The sequence below is a fragment of the Heloderma suspectum genome, chromosome 3 (genome assembly GCF_057233095.1).
Source record: "Heloderma suspectum isolate Gila_16-S chromosome 3, 16-S_ref, whole genome shotgun sequence".
NCBI lineage: Eukaryota > Metazoa > Chordata > Lepidosauria > Squamata > Helodermatidae > Heloderma > Heloderma suspectum.
Genome location: NC_139460.1, coordinates 225,868,011 through 225,884,976, shown reverse-complemented (window position 1 = coordinate 225,884,976; position 16,966 = coordinate 225,868,011). Strand labels below are relative to the sequence as shown.

The window sequence follows — 16,966 nt, the reverse complement described above, 5'->3', positions numbered from 1 at the left end:
AATGACTGAGTTTTTTTGAGCAGGAAACAAGTGGTGGGGTGTAAATGGAAGATCATTGGAATGACAGTTCAAAGTAGGAAATCAGAGGAATAACAGCACATCCCAAGGCCCCAAAGAACATGGCCAAGGGAACTCCACAGAGTAACTGAGGACACGCACCCTTTATTCTCCTTTCGGAAGAGTAGCATGTTAGTCTGTTGTAGCAAAAACAATAATGTGGCATGTCAATGCTGCAGCCCTAATCGCACTTCCCTACGAGTGAGTCTCATTGAAGTAAACGGGGCTTATTTCTGAAATGGGGCAGAGGATTGTGTGGTAAATAGCCCCTTCTGCCCTCAGTGTTTTCATCTCCTTGGGGTTCTGCAGTGTGCTGATCTTTTCTATTTTGGATCAGCCTTCCCCAACCTGAAGCCCTCCACACGTGCTGGACTGCCACTCCCATCATTCCCAGCTAGCATGACCAATGCTGGCTGGGAATGATGAGAGTTGCAGTGCAACACACGTGGAAGGCATCCGATCGGGGAAGGCCGTTTGAGGGCATCATCCATCCAGTTGACTGTGTTGATCACTGGCGTTTCCTTCCCTTCCTGTCATTGGCCATTCAAGCCACCACGCCTGTCCATCATTAGCATCCGCTGGAAGAGCTCGGATCGACGCCTTATGGATCGCAGCCGGGAGGCAGCGGTGCCTTCTTGTACCAGAGCCACTTGCTCGTAAAAGCGTGGGCTGTTGGGGCTGTGTGTGTGCTTTTGTCATCGCGGGACAAACGGCACTGTTTACCCTCCGCAGCCTCCTGCCACTTCCTTCTTGGTTGCAGAGGCAACCTCAAACAAGCCAGGCAGGTGCTCGCTCCAATCCCAACTTGCGCCCAGGGAAGGAGGAGGCAGCGCTGCCCCGCGTCGGGCCGCCCCGTCGGGGCTGGAGAGCGGGGTAGCGCTCCTTCCCCTGGCGTGGCCGCCTGACGCCCTGGGCGCCGCGACCCCGATGCCCGGGGCTCGGGCTGCCCTGCGGAAGCACGAAACGCTCTTCCCCTTCTTCTCGGAGTTCAAGGGCTCCAACCGCGTGGCCCTCGGCGCTCTGGAGACGGCCGCGCTGGCGTCCATCTTCGTGCTCGCCTTCGCGGCCAACGCGTGCGCCATCCGGCTGCTGGCGCGCCGCCCGCGCCGCTGGCGCGCCTCCACCTGCCTGGTGCTCAACCTGTTCTGCGCCGACTTGCTCTTCATCAGCGCCATCCCGTTCATCGTGCTGGTGCGCTGGACCGAGCACTGGCCGCTGGGCCCCGTCGCCTGCCACCTGCTCTTCTACCTGATAAGCCTCAGCGGCAGCGTCGCCATCCTCTCGCTGGCCGCCGTCAGCCTGGAGCGCGTGGTCAGCATCGTCCGGTTCAGGCCCGCGCGGCCCCACAGAGGCAGGCTGGTGGCCGCCGCCCTGCTGCTCATCTGGGCTTTCTCGGCGGTGGCCACCCTCCCGCTCTGTCTCTTCTTCCACGTCCAGCCCATGGACGTGACGGGCCAGGTGAGTCGCTCATGGTGGCGGTGTGGATTCCAGTCAACTGGCAATGGAAAATGGCCCAGGAGATCCCTTCCGTGGAAGGCATAAAGCAGGGGTGGGCCTCCAGATGGCTTGCCCAACAACTCCCATCATCCCCCACTCTTGCTATGTGTGCTAGGGCTGAGTTGTAAGACAAACATCGAGAGGGCCACAAGCTCCCACCGCTGGAGTAAAAGCATGCGCCTTTGCTACCCAAATCCTAAGCACGTTTGCTCAGAGTTCACTGATTTTCGTACTACTTACATACAATTATTCTTGTCGTACTATTTATTTGCATCCTAGTTTTCCTCCAAGGACGTCAAGGTGGTTTCGTGGGTCCCCTCACCCTCTCCATTTTATCCTCAGAACTCATTGGCTTTCCTTTGCTGGAGCTATTTAAGGCTGATCAGCCATTTGTCAGCAATGCTGTCATTGCATCTTGCCTTGAGCATAGAAACCTCCAAGACCCCTTCCAGCTCTATGATTCTAACATTTATAAAATCAGGCAGCACATCACTATATTAATTTTGTATTTCTTATGGCGTATACACAGAATATGAAGATATTCATTGATTTGGAATTAATAACATCCCAGATATCACCCTAGCAAAAATGCTCACCAGACTCCCCAGTTCACCCTTAAGCATGCTTTGGAAGGTGAGGGGAGGGAGGAAATCCACTTGGTAGTACACTGGAGTGTTTAAATACATGTTAAAGGGTATGGATTTATTGATGGTCTACACCCTATCTAAAGGTTCAGAAAGCTTAAATATCTCATTAAAACAGAATACAATTAAATCAGATTAGAATACAGTTAAAAGTGCACAATTTCTTGTAGCTTAACTGTAACCTCCCAAGCCTCAACCAGGTAGGTAAGCCATTGAACACATCTGAAAAATATGCAAGTTTGGACTATGGTGAATGTCCAGAAAAGATGGAGAGAGAGAGAGAGAGAGAGAGAGAGAGAGTTCCAAGTAAATTCAGGCTTGCTTTCCCCAATTCCTGGCTTCTTGTTACACATGAACCGGGAGTTGTAGTTTAAAATAGACTCTACTTGTTAAAGGAGCTGGATTCATAACCATGGTTTGAAATAGGCTTGCTTAGTAATTGACTAGAGTTTATTTTAAATCACAGTTCCTGGTTTGTACATAATGACAAGCCGGTAACTGGAAAAAGAGTAACTAGGGCTGCTGTTAAGGGAGCAACCCTATCTAGATAGGCAGCTGCCTCCGAACTCGGAGGCAACGGCCTATCCAAAGCAGGACAGGAGAAGCACCGGGGGGGGGGGGGATTGTTCATTCCGCTGCCCTGCTTTTTTGGCTAGACAGCCAATTGAGGCTGTCTAGACACAGGAAGATGGAGCGGGGAAGGAAGCTGCTGTACGACACATAGGATGTGTCATACAGGCAGTTCTGCCCTCCTCGCCCCAGCACGCCCCCAGCCACGCCCCTTTTCGGCCGCTCCATACTCCTCTTGTGAGCGCAGAGGACAGGGCTGTTCCACGCTGCCTCCAAGGCAGCGCAGAAGTGTGGGGAGGTCAGTTCTCGGAAAACAACATATCCTATGGCCGTCTAGATGCTGTTTAGCAGCCATAGGATTGCTCCCTCTGTCTCTTTAACTCTACTTGCCTTCTGAGTGGTAAAACCTCCATGCTGTTGGTGTTTGAGTTTGCCTATAACCCAGCACAAACCCTCACGTTTGAATAGCTACAGAGTCAAGGCTGAACTACATGCTATGTTAACTATATAGCATGTGGCCAATCCTCATAAATTTGGTTACCTTGGTGTAATTGCATGCAGGCCCAGTCTAGATTGGGGTCACTGTGCATGACTAGGGGAGGTTTAAACCTTCCCATCCAGTTACTCCCCCACCCCCAATTCACCACCACTATAGGGAATTTAAAGGAAAGGAAAGGTTCCTCCTGTGCAAGCACTGAGTCATTGCTGACTCCTAGAGGGATGCCGCTTTCGCTGGCATTTTCATGGCAGACTATAGCGGGGTGGTTTGCCTTCCCCAGTCGTGACTACCTTTCCCCCAGCAAGCTGGGTACTCATTTTACTGACCTCGGAAGGATGGAAGGCTGAGTCAACCTGAGCCGGCTACCCGGGACCCAGCTTCGGCTGGGATCAAACTCAGGTCGTGGGGAGAGTTTCCGTTGCAATACTGCCACCTACCACTCTGCGCCACACGAGGCTCATAGGGAATTTAAAACAACAACAACAAAAACCTCCATTGGTGCCAATGGAGGTTTTTTCTCTTTTTTTAGTCCCCGTGGTGGGGTGGAGCAAATTTTTGGAAAAAAGAGTGGCTGGGTGAGAAGGTTTAAACCTCTCCTACCTGCACTCAGTGATTCAGACTGGGGCCCCTTCATTTACGCTAAGGTAAACAAAATGTGCTCTCTCCCCTCCTGCCTCGTCTTGTGCAGCTGGGCGGAGGAGTAAACCAGGACTCAGTTTCACTTCCCCCGATTCCTGGCTTGTCATTACATACAAACCAGGAAACATGATTTAAAATAAACTGTAGCTTGTTAAACAAGCCTGATTCATAATCCGTGGTTTGCAGTTGGCTTGTTTAGCAATTGATTAGAGTTCATTTTAAACCATGATTACTGGTTTGTGCATAAGGACAAGCCTGGAATTGGAGAAAGTGAAACTGGATCATGGTTTATTTCTCCTTCCAGCCATGTAGGAGTAGGAGACGTGATACTTTGCTTGGGCATACAAAGGCTCATGCAGAAAATGCTAAATCATGGTTTAACTCAGCATTTTCCAATCTTGGGTCCCCAAATGTTGTTGGACCGCAGCTCCCATCATCTCTGCCTGCACTTCTCCTGTAATGTTTGGAGACACATCCAGGCGCTTGGATCACTGCAGGGGGATACACCAATTTGCAAGTGGATTTGGACTAGAGAGGCGGTATGGGGTAAAGGAAAAACACCCCTCCCAACTGCTTCAAATATCCCATTGAGTCTGGTGGGACTTACTCCCAGGTAAGTGTTATAGGACTGCAGCCTCAGTCTAAGAAAGCCTTCCCCAACCTGGTACCCTCCAGAGGTGTTGGATGCCATTTCCCATCAATCCATGGCTATTGGCCATGCTGCCTGGAGGTAACAGGATTTGTAGTCCAACACCTCTAGAGGCCAGCAGGTTGGGAAAAGGCTGGTCTAAGATGGCTGGGGATGATGGGCATTATAATCCAACACCTGGAGGGCAGCGGGTTGGTCTTTGACAAGTGCATTCCCCAACCCTCTTTCACTCTCTCACACAAATGGTTCCCAGGCAATTAAACCAAGGAAAGATCAGTTCCTGTATCCAGAATGTTGGGCAAATCTTCCACAGTTAATAGACAATCTGTAGCTTTTCCTACAAGCCCAGATGCAAGAAAAATGTTATGAATCGGATTCCAGGAAGCAGCTTTGCAGGCGCTGCAGGGCCAGGTGTGTGTTCTCCAAAGGTGAGGCTTATTACAAGGTTCCTGGAGTGCTTCACCACAGAGCACATAGTGTAGGCATATCAAAGGAGATTGTGTAGGCTGAAATATACTTATTTTCATGATTTGGAATGATGCAAGCTGCCCTGAACACTTGGAGGGACAGCAATAAGTGGATCAAGCAATGCTGAGAATTTAGAAGTGTGTGTTAGGATTGGTAACTGACACATAGCAATTTGCAAGAAGCCCTGTGGTGTTAGAGCTGGAAGAAACCACAATGTTTTGTAGTCCAGCCTCCTGCTGTAAAGCAAGATCAAGCAGGTTGGACCCCCACCCCACCCTCAAAGCCAATTTATGCCAACCAGAGAACACCGTGGCCCAAAACGACTTGAGCAGGTGGACTGCGGGTGCTTCTAGACAAATAGGCAAGTAGCTGCAAAGGCAGTTTAAATACAGCCTTCTCCTGCTTGGTGCCATCCAGATGTGTTGGACTACAACTCCCATCCTAGTGCTTTCTTTTGGAAGCACATCTGTAGTCTCTGGGTAATCCTGAGCAAGCTGCATGCTAGTGCACGCAGCCCATTTGCACCCTTTTGGCCACTAGCCAGTTTCACCAACTGCTCACTAGCCAGGTTCTCCAGGAATCAAAAAGGTTCCCAGGTTTGCAATCTTGGCTTGTACAGTGCATCACAAGCCAGGAACCCAGGTTCAGCTTTTGGTACCTGGTTAGCTGGTCACATTAGCAGAAGGAGCCAAGCAGAACAAATGGGAATGAAACTGGCTGCTGTAATTTCTGGCCTAATTCTTAATTTACAATATTGTTTTTGTCTACCTGACATGAACATGGTTTAAGGCTGGGCTTTGTTTGCGAAAGGAGAGCAAGAAAAGTTTCTTTTCAACTTCCCTCTTAAGCTTTTTTCCACCTTCAGTGACCATGACAAAACACAGTATGGGCAAAAGTACATTTATTGATGATTTCATCATCAGCTTTTAAAAAACTCTTCATTTGCTGCAGATTGTACCATTCATATGGGGGATTACGCAAATTCTGTTGCACCCACACACTGCACAAGAAACAGACGTGTATAGAAATGCAAGTTTATGTGTAGACCACAGGCAATAACAAGAGAATATAATTAGCATTTTGTTTTTGTATTTGAAATAGTGTACAAAAATAGTGAAATAGTGTACAAAATAGAGTTTGTACAGCCTTTATCTGAACATGATCCACATTACATTAATAAAATGTATTTTGAATATTAGCTATTTCCATAGATCCTGTTTGGTTAGTAATTATCTGTTCTTAGAACAGGAACCAAGTCAGGACAGGAAACTTTATGACAAAAATAAATGCCCAAGTTAAATGCTTACAGAAGTTTTGTTCTTTGCTTACAGGAAGAGAACGTTTGCACCTTGATTTGGCCCAGCATTGCAGGAGAAATCACTTGGGACGTCTCTTTTGTCACTGTGGTCTTTCTAATACCAGGGTTGGTCATTGTAATTAGTTATTCAAAGATTTTACAGGTATCTCTCCATGTTTTTTTTTAATATATTAAAATAATTGTCCCAATTAAAATTCAAACGGAGATATAGCAAATGGTTTTTTAGTTCAGGGATAGGGAGCCTATTTCAGCTTGAGGTTGAATTCAGTTTCAGAGAAGCTCTCCAGGGGCACATTCCAGTGGTAGGCAGGGCTGAAGGCAAAGGGGGTGATGCCAAAATATGGAAAGTACCAGCATATTGCAGCTTACAGCTCTTCCTGTCAGGAACTAAGCCCTAGGAAAAGCATTTCAACCTTTTAGATAGGGGAAAGAACTGCACAGAAGCCGGGAAACTACTAATCAGCTGGTGGGTGGAGCAAAGGGGTGGGCCCAGGGGAGGGGGCATGTCCATCTAGGGACCCCTGGAGGGCCAAATTAAACCAATTGGGACCACAGGCCTGAAGTTATACAGTTTTATAGACAGTAATAGCGGAGCATAATCAGTCAGTATACGTTGAAGTGCAAAACCGCACGTGATATGAGAAGTAGCCCACTGTTTCCTGTTCTTGACTATTTCATGGACGCTCATTTGTTATCATTAAAGTTTTAACCCTGAGCAGTTTGTTGCTCCAAATACTTTACATAGAATTTATTTAGGGACAAACCACACGTTTTGTTTAGTGACTATTTAAAACATGCTATTAGGACCTGCCACATTTGTTTCTAAAACAAAAAGCTGCCATGGGGGCCCTGATCAACATCCGCACTATGGCCCTTCCCCTCCGCACCATTTTCCTGCCTCGACCCACTGCTGAGTTATTTGTTCCTGAAGAAGTATAGCATCGGGGGGGGGGGATTTTCAACAGGATCCTACCGTCATTCCATGATCCCGATGCAGACGGGGGCTGACCACAGCTGCTTTTTGCTAAGGAGGAGGAGTGGCACATCCTAACTATATTTTTGAATAGCGTGCTTAACATAACATTTAGTTTTGCCCCTTCTGTATGTACGTTTGAGGATTCTGTGGTTAGTTAGTACATTTTGGGTGCCTTTGGATTAGAGAAATATCGATCTAATTATTTTGCAGCTTCAGGGCAATGGGGAGTACACTTAGGAAAACTAAGGCTGCAATCCTATTCCTGCTTACCAAGAAGTAAGGCATTGAACTCAGTGAAGCTTACTTCTCAGGAGACATGTACGTGATTGTACTGTGAACCACCATCCATCATTGTTCCTAGGTGGCCAGGACATCTTTGTCCCCTTGCATGCTGGAAGACAGTGGGGAATATTACATGAGCTGTAGTAACAGAAAGCAATAGATCTCCTGTATAATATCAGCTTTATTATACAGCAACAGCAACATTGTGTGAAAAAACCCCAAATCAATACTGTGATACCCACAATCAGAACTAATAGGAGATAGCTGACTTCCCATGGTAAGAATGAGGTTGTCCTGGGCAGAATAACAGGGCTGAGTGTATTCTCTATAAAATTGTGTGCCAAGAAATGCTTAATTCTGCAACATGTCATATTATTCAAAGCAAAGACGTATTTCCCTATTTTACACAAGTCATTCTGCTTCTTTTTGTTATATGGAGGTACAAAAAGCTATGTAGCACGCAGAGTCCCACCCCCTGATTACTAGAAATCCTACACGTGTACGCACCAGTGTTTGAGATTTGACTAGGCATTGCCCTCTGTGAACTCTGGGATCCGCAGGATGCTGAATTCTCTGCACCCAGAATCGAGATTTGCACTTGCATGGAATGCATATTGCCCTGAGAAAAAGCCCTGCTCCTGGCTGTGTGTACTGCAGCGGCCAGCTGGGAGCGAGGAAAGCTGCTGTCTAGGAGATATACTGGCAATATTATACATTTCCCTAGTAGAAGGTGCTAGAGAGCCATGGACAGCTTAAGACCCCCATATTGGTACCAATGCTTCTGCCGTCTTTGTAGAAAAGTTTGGAAGAGGTAAAAGAAAAGAAAACTGTATTTAAAAGAACATCTCAGTTTTGGTCTACACCAAATACGTTTGCAATTCAGCAGTCGTCTACAGCAGGAATGCCCTGCCAATCAGATCTCAGGCAGGAAAGGTATTTGGATCAGAGCCTCTTCTGAGGGTATCGGTATATGTGGAAGCTGGTGTGGGAGACAGTGGGTGTTTAAGTAACCTGGGACTGGACCATTTAGGACTTTAAAGGTTAGACCCAGCACTGAATTGTGCCCTGAAATTAATTGGCAGCCAGTGCAGTTGTGTGTACCAGTGTAATATGCAACCTTCGGCCTATACCTGTAATGAATCAGGCAGCCCTAACTGAAAGTTCCGGGCAATCTTCAAAGGCCGCCGCTCTGCAGTGTGGCAGCGCTCCGCAACAGTCCAGCCTGATGGTTACCCAAGCATTTGTCACAGTGGCCCAGTCATCATAATCTAGGAGGAGCCATCAGTCGTGTGCCAGCCAAAGCTGATAAAAGACACTTGGCCACAGCAGCCACTGAGAAATCCAGAAGGAATCTGGGTTCAGCAATAACCGCAAGCTCCACACTTGATCCTTCATCCTGACTCGACCTGGCTTCATCCAGAACATGAGAACTGCCAACTCCCAGATCATTTCCCCCTATTTTGTCTGTGCTGAGCTTTAGTTATTCACCCTGATAATTTCCATTGTTGTTCTCAGGGACTCATTTAGGGTTTCTATCAGCTCACCTGGTTCTGTTGAAAAACAGAAATGGAGCTCAATGTCATCAGCATACTGATGACACTTAGTGATGCTCTGAGTCTCTCTTCCCGCCAGAGGGCAGGCCCAGAGCCAGAGCAGGAGGCCTGCTCCATGTGGGCTGTGCTCGCCTCAGTTCAGCTCGTTATAATTTGGGCAGAGGTGCTAGCATAGTTGGCACCTCAACCCAGACTGCCAGACTACCTCTCCCAGCTATATGTAGAAGGGTGAGGGACAAGACTGAACCCTGTGGAACCTCTGGATAAATCCCCAGCGATAAAGTAGCAAACCGTCGACACCATCTTTTGAGATCTATCTGACAGGTAGGAGTTGAACTGCTGAAGAGCAGTGTCATTGACTCCCAACTTGGCCCAGCAACCTAGAAAGATACGATGGTCAATGGTAGCACAAGTCACTGACTCAACATAGTCACAGACCCCTGTCTGTCCTCTGGAGTAAATCATCCAACAGAGCAGCCAAGGCAGTTTCCATTCCAAAACTAGGCCTGAAGCCAGTCTGGTAAGAACCTATGTACGTTTGGATTCAAGGCAGCATTTGAAATACCAAGAATTACATCCATGGTACACCAGTACCTAAATTAAAGCCTCACTTTAACTCAATAAAAATGGGTCGGTGTAAGAAAACCGGTTGACCTTGATTTCATTCTTGAGCTCAATCTGAATTGTGGCCAGATGAATGATAGGAGTGCTGCTTCTGGTACTACTGGCCCTAGGCAGGTGTTCAGCCTGGGCATATGAGGTGGGGGGGTGTGGGGAGTGGAGGGCACACATGCAAGCCCTGCCCCCACTATCTCCAGGCATGCAGGCACCTCTGAAGGCTTTCATGTGTTTAGCACTAAGTGGGGATATGGGGGGTGGGACATGCGTCTGCGCCCTTACCCTCACCATAGTTTTAACTCTCGCATGTTCAGGCTGAAACCAGCATAGAGCTAGTGTTTTCAAACTGATCCTACACAACCACATTTTAAAGTTTAAACCAGGGGTGCAGAACCCCTGGCCTGCATGCCTAATCTGGCCCAACAGGTTCCCTGATCCAGCCTGCAGAGCTTCTGGGGTTCCTCTAGGGGGTGGTGCTTGGCCTTTGTCCCTTCTCCTGGAGGAAAACCCTCCAGTGGAAATCCCCACTGTTATTGCCAATCTGAGATCGGAGATAACAGCAGGAATATGGGTGGTGGATTCTGCCAGTGCCTGGAAGAGCAGCCACTCTTCCCCATGCTGGCAGGATTGATTTGCGCAGCGCCCGCACTGGGATGCCAGGGGCCATGCAAAACCTGGGAATCTGCAGGTGTGGGGAAGAGCAGCCACAGAGTCCCTTTGTCTGTGTTGAGAACGGAGAAAAACTAAAATGGCAATCTGGCCCTGCACCAGAAAAAGGTTCTGCACTCCTGGTTTAAACTAATACAGTTTTTCTTTCTGAGGAAAGTAAGAGTGGATACTGAAGAACAATGTGATGCAATATGTATACAGAACAGTTTGCTAACATAACAATAACACAGTAAAGGGATTAGAGAAAGCTAAATGAAAAGCAGTTTATTTTTTTTTTCATAATAGTCAAACAATATGCAAATCACATTTCAATGAGATCAAACGTTTGATTTCCCAGGAGGAAACAAAACTACTAATTTCAATCTGATGGAACGGGGAAGCATTTTCCCTTTGTTATTTATTTTTTACTCTCCTCCAGTTCTCATTTGAGAGCATGACTCTAATTTTGATTTGCTTTATTGATTGTAAGGTTGAGGTCTGTGTTACATTCTTAAATACTTTCATCTTTTCACTTGCTTTTGATGCTTGTAAGTAAAATATGTAGGGCTGATTCCCATAAGATTTAAATAATGTTTCCCATGAGATGCCAAAGAATTATAGCCACCCTTTAAATTAGTACCTTCTGTTGGCTACAGCCTACAGGCAGGGTCAACTAGTTTAGGATACCCAGGGGAGAAGTTATCTAGCTTCCTAGACCAGACCTCCCTAACCTAGCAGGCAACAGGGTTTTCTTAAGAACTCATAATTGTATTCACTTTTTTTTAAAGGCAGACATTGGATGCTTGTAGAGTCCTGAGGTTCTAGCTGGACACAGCTGAGAGATGTTGCTGTTTATTTAGCCTACCTCTCAGGAAAGTAATGGGCCAAAATAATACCAATTCCAAATCCTGTTATAGCCAGGGGTGGGCAACCTTTTTTGGCCATGGGCATATTTGGCAATTTGTCCAATTGCTGTCCTAGGCACCACTGAAAAATGACTGCTATTGCAGGTGTGGCAAAGGACAAGTAACCTGCCGAAAAGACTGAGTACAAAGCAGAGGTGGAGTTTGAGCCTCAACACACTACACAACTCCTTTGAACCCACTGTTTTCGGCCCCAACAGGAACCTTTTTCAAAGCAATCCCACCTGCCAGTAAGAAAATACATTAATTTTTTAAAAGTGGGGGTGGTAGGGCACCTTGGTGGGTGCCAAGAAAGGTGTCTGGGGGCACATTGGTGGCACCACATTGCCTACCCCTAGTTTACAGGGTACATAGTGCTAGCCTATTGATAGGATGGATGGATGAGTCTATTTCTGGTCCATTTCAGTTCTATGTGTCCATACATAAGTACATTCTGTCCCATTTCTACATTTATCTGCACTTTAAAAAACTGCATGAAAACGCATACATTTTTAATATAGTTTCTCATTTCCAAACATATTTTCTCTCAAATTCTTCATATCTAAATGTATTCTATGCTAAATGTATTTCGGTTCATTTTTTGAGCCACGAACTGCATCACAAAGTTTGGAGAAGTGCGGGATCCGAAGAGTAACCATGTGCCAATGTGCACATTAGCCCAAAAGGTGAGGATCAGGTTAGTTAGCTTTGAAATGCAGACCAAAAAAATGCCATTCTCTGAGGTGGCATTTGACCCCACTCTACTTTCAAGCAGTCCAGTACATCTGGATCTACTGGTAGATCTCTGGGTGGTCTGCAGTAGATCAGAAAGGATTTCTGACTCCCAGTTTTGAACAATAACAGCAACAAAATGACTCCTCCCCACCCCCAACCTAAATTATACTGCTGAAATGAAGAAAGCCTGGGGTAACAATGACTGGGAATTCTGTTCAATTCTGATACACCACCATTTTCTGGACTCAGAATTCTTTTAATTCTTTGTGTAATCTTTTAATTTGAGGGGTTTCTCCACACAGAGCTTTTATCCTGCTATTGAGATTGGTTACTCACGGACGTTTGTGGGCCCTTTAAATGACATCAGTAACCTCCAGGGTGTCTCCTGCACTAAATGACCTTTATTCCATTTTTTAAAAGTTCAGAGATAATGAGCTATCAAATTACTTCAGTTCCCTCTGTGAAAAAGGAAAAGCCACAATAAGGGGAGGTAGACCACAGCACCATCTAGCAGCTGTATAATGAAACATATGGAAGACTCAGATAAGGGGGGAAAGGAGGGGGGAAATGGGGAGGAACAACGGAAGCAGAAAGTCCCGTTTTAAATGTGGGATTTTAGGCTAGTGTAGAGATGCTCTAAGTGTATGTACCAGGTTCCAGTTGGTGGATCTTAAATTTCTAGTAAAAACAAAAGCAACAAAGGGTCTTGTGGCATCTTAAAAACGAACACATGTATTCTGGCATAAGCTTTTGTGGACATGGCCCACTTCATCAGATGCATGAAGTGTTAACCTCAAATTGGCAGATCTCTATCAAGAGATTCAACACTATTTCCTGTGAAACAAAGGGTTGGGTTTTTTTTAGAAAATTCACTACATATGTTAGTTGTCCCTCCTTTGCAATGAGGTTTGTGTCATCACCCTACAATGTTTTATGAATGGCAACTGTTAATGTAATCATCACTATCTGTACTTTTTTGCACTTCAGTTCCCTCTAACAACATAGTTTACATCCCTACCACCACCACCCTCAGTATAAAGAATGCCAATTTGAGGTTAACACTTCATGTATCTGATGAAGCAGACAGTGTCCATGAAAGCTTATGCCAGAATAAATCTATTAGTTTTTAAGGTGCCACAAGAGCCTTTGTTGTTTTTGCTGCAACACATTAACACCACTACCCCTTCGGAAATTGTAAAAAAAAAACAGAGTTGATCCTGCAAGTCTGAAACTGCTCACCTCTCCCACAGGGGAGAGTGGACTTCAGTCTTTCAGGACCTACTTCATTTTTTACTAGAGCCTCAAGGTCCACAAGCTGGAGCCAGATGCAAAATGGCGGCCCAGGAGGCAGCCATTTACCTGTTGAGTCCCATGAGCCCTATCTTGGGATGGCCCACATGCACAAACACTAATCTACATCAGACTCAGTACAGACTGAGGATTCTAGCGCTCCACGTTAGTCTTCAAAACTGCCATTGTTAAGCGACTGAGTGTGGGAGACCTGTGCTCATCTACTGCAGTTCAAGAGATCTGCCTTCTGCCCACCCCTGCATCATTCCAGGTGTGATGACTTGCCTCCCATCCCACCTCAAATTCCAGAAGTGTTCAGTTAAGCAAAGTGTCCATGAATTGCATTTAGTTTATGCACAATGCAGATGGAACACCAATGCTGTCTAGAATAGACGTTCAGTTTTAGAACTACTTTCTGTCCTCATGCGTAACAGCACACAAAGAATAAGCGACATTCTCAAAGGCCTAACTAAGAATAGTTCAGTAATGGGAAAGGGGCATTAGAACAACTATGGCATCTCCTCTGGAAGTCTTCAAGGGTAGAGTGGATAGTAGAACATCGTCCACTGGCCCATCTAACCTAAGAATCTCAGCTTGATGGGCAGCAGAGTTTCAAGCCCTGTCCCAGCCTTGTTAAACAAGATTCTTTTCAAATGGAAATCCCAGGAACTGCAATTGGCAAGGCCCGCCAAAGACATTGCTGCCTGAGGCAGAGCAGCACTGGCATCCCCCCGCCCACCACCCAAGGTGCAAAGCTCCCAAAGCGAGCCACGTTAGAAAGCCAGCGTGGTGTAGTGATTCGAGTGTTGGACTGGGACTTGGGAGATCTGGGTCCCCGGTTGACCATGAAGCTCACTGGGTGACCTTGGGCAGTCACTGACTCTCAGCCTAGCCTACCTCACAGAGTTGTTGTGAGTATAAAATGGAGAGGAAGACTATGAATGCAGTCTTGGGTTTCTTTCATGAAGAAAAAAAGCAAGGGATATAAATGTAATAATAAATTATATATGAGAGGGGAAACCCCACAGCTGAGTACAAGGATGGATGGGCTTGTGAACAGCTAGAAAAATATCATTTTATTGTTGAGAAAAATTAAGTGTGAAATCAAAAATTCCACTTTTTCAGTAGCCTTCTGAAGAGAGAGAAAATGTAATATACAGAGTTTAGTCTCCAAACCTTTGTAAAATTCTTTTCTGAAAAGTTACTTTATCATTATGTTTTTTAATGCAGATTGCAAAAGCATCAAGGAGACGTCTACATACTGGCATGGCCTACTCAGAGAGTCATCACATTCGAATTTCCCAACAAGACTTCAAACTGCTACGGACTCTGTTTATACTGATGATTTCTTTCTTTGTCATGTGGAGTCCAATAATCATCACCATTCTCCTCATTCTAGTACAGAGGTTCAAACCAGATGTGAATATTTTGCCTTCTTTTTTCTTCTGGATAATGGTCTTCACATTTGCCAATTCAGTTGTCAATCCAGTTTTATATAATGTAGCCCAATTCAGACGTGAGTGGAGGAGAATATTTTTCTGTTGCCCAGCTCCTCCGGGGAAAAAAGAGACTGCATCTGCGACAGACACTACTCTGAGGCAACATAACCATGGACATTTCACCGTGTCTGTTATTTCCAGATAACCTCCTGTTGTTCCTGATAAGGATAATCTCACCAGCTTTTTAGAGCTACGTGCTAAAGTGAGCATTTGGGAAAGCCAAACAAACAAACAAAGAAAATGTCCTCAGATTGGGCAGACCTTGTACTGAATATTGAAGTATTGGAAAGCAGTTAGTGCTGCAGAAAATTACCTTGTTACTGTTGCCATAGTAAGATATAAGGGATACTGAAGGTGATGAAAATAAACAGAAGTTAAAACAGTTTAGTTGAGAGCATAACTGAGTTCCACATTTTACCATCTTAATTAAAATCTTTTCTTCAGGATCTCACCAGAGGTGGGAGCTTCCTTGACAGCATGCCAACACACAGCTTTTAGAAATACAAGGATGGATGGATGGATGGAACGATGGATGGATGGATGAATGGAGCATAGGCAATTGTTCAAGTATGATTGCTGGGGTCATAATAGAAAATACATAAGCAAATGCCAGCTGCTGGGATACTCAGCCATTCAAACAATACCACCTGTAAAGTACATTTTGCGCATGCATCTGTGGGTTTTCCTCTCATACTCCATGCTGGCTCCAGGTTTTTGAGAGCCCTTGGGCAAGACACCCTCAATGGATTTGAATTTTTGTGAACCGCCCAGAGAGCTTTGGCTATTGGCCAGTATAGAAAATAAATAAACAAACAAACAAATGGGCCCCTTCCCTCAGTGAGTCTACCTTTTCACCACCATTGTCACCACTGCTATTGCTTCTCATCGTCTTATCATTGCTACAGTTTGTTTGCTTGATAGGCAGTCAGCCAGTTGGCAGAAGTATCTCCTTCTCACCACCACCATTGTCTGGGCCAGAGACAGATGAACAAGCAGGTTGCCATGGTGAAGAGGAGGAGCAACTCCAGGGGGCTCTTGTCAGTGGGCCCTTGGCAGATGCCCAACCAAGCCTACCCTCTTCTGGATACATGCCTAATATACAAAAAAAGTGCAGAAATAGAGTTCCCTTTGCAAATCTCTCCTATTGCCAATGTAAAAAGATGCCAGGGCACAGGCAATGCACCTGGGTGGTGCATGCAGACACCTAATGGGATCAGCGCTGACAGAACTGCATCCATCACTTGTTAGTCAAGGGAGTGAAGATAAGTGTACATGGGACTTTGCTTAGCCATCCTTTCTTCCAACCAACACTTGCAGGGGCATGCATTGCAGTGCATGCTGCAGCAACCTTGATGAAGCAAAGCAGAGCTGGATCTGATCAGAGCCTGGATGGGGGACTGCCTGAGAACCCCACTTACTCAAGCTAGCGTTCCATAGAAGGAAAGCACAACACAAATGTAATAAATAATTTCACCAGTGTGGTGTAGTGGTGAGAGTATTGGGACTGAGATCCAGGAGATCCGGGTTCTAGTCCCCACTTGGCCATGGAAGCTCACTGGGTGGCTTTGGGCCGGTCACAGACTCTCAGCCCAACCTACCTCACAAGGTTGTTGTTGTGAGGATAAAACAGAGAGGAGGAAGAGGATAACGTAAGCCTTGGGTTCCTTGCAAGAGGAAAAAAGGCGGGATATAAATGAAATCAATCACTCAGAAATATTTGTTAGGCAAGGGTTGGGTATGCAGTCTTCCATTGTGTTCCTGGTTTCCTGGATCAGAGCCTAAAGCTGCAATGCTGTGCACTTGTTTGCGGAATAAACACTGAGCTCTGTGACTTTGTTCCTGAGTAAAGATGTAGAGGATCTGGCTGTAAAATAAGGTTTATAGATATGGTTTTGGTTTTGTTTTGTTTTTTTAAAAATCTTTAGTCTGTTAAAAAATGTAATAAAATAAACATTATTTTGTGGTGATACGAGTTTCTTTTTTCTTCTTCCCCAATTTGTGGCCTGCAGGGTGAACGTCGCCCCAAAAGTAATTTAATCCAGTCTCTGGGAGATGTATGAAATGTTAATCAAGTTACTCATGTCTGGTACTATCCCAATTGCTCTAAGCCAGTCGCAGCTGA

The 16,966-nt window shown here is 45.8% G+C and overlaps 1 protein-coding gene across 1 annotated transcript; it reads left to right on the top strand.

Annotated features, from left to right (window-relative positions):
* Nucleotides 1-833: 833 nt before the first annotated feature.
* On the top strand, nt 834-16,810 carry FFAR4 (free fatty acid receptor 4). Its single transcript, XM_084845853.1, has 3 exons — nt 834-1,515; nt 6,355-6,483; nt 14,576-16,810. Exons 1-3 carry the CDS (start codon nt 985-987, stop codon nt 14,987-14,989), a joined length of 1,074 nt encoding a protein of 357 aa, XP_084701979.1. The 5' UTR covers nt 834-984; the 3' UTR covers nt 14,990-16,810.
* The last annotated feature ends 156 nt before the right edge of the window (nt 16,811-16,966 follow it).

Bases quoted from the DNA above. Each gene is read 5' to 3' on its own strand.
- FFAR4 (XM_084845853.1), top strand. From the start codon at position 985: ATGCCCGGGGCTCGGGCTGCCCTGCGGAAGCACGAAACGCTCTTCCCC. The intron at 1,516-6,354 runs GTGAGTCGCTCA...CTTTGCTTACAG, and splicing joins CCATGGACGTGACGGGCCAG to GAAGAGAACGTTTGCACCTT. The intron at 6,484-14,575 runs GTATCTCTCCAT...TTTTTAATGCAG, and splicing joins GTTATTCAAAGATTTTACAG to ATTGCAAAAGCATCAAGGAG.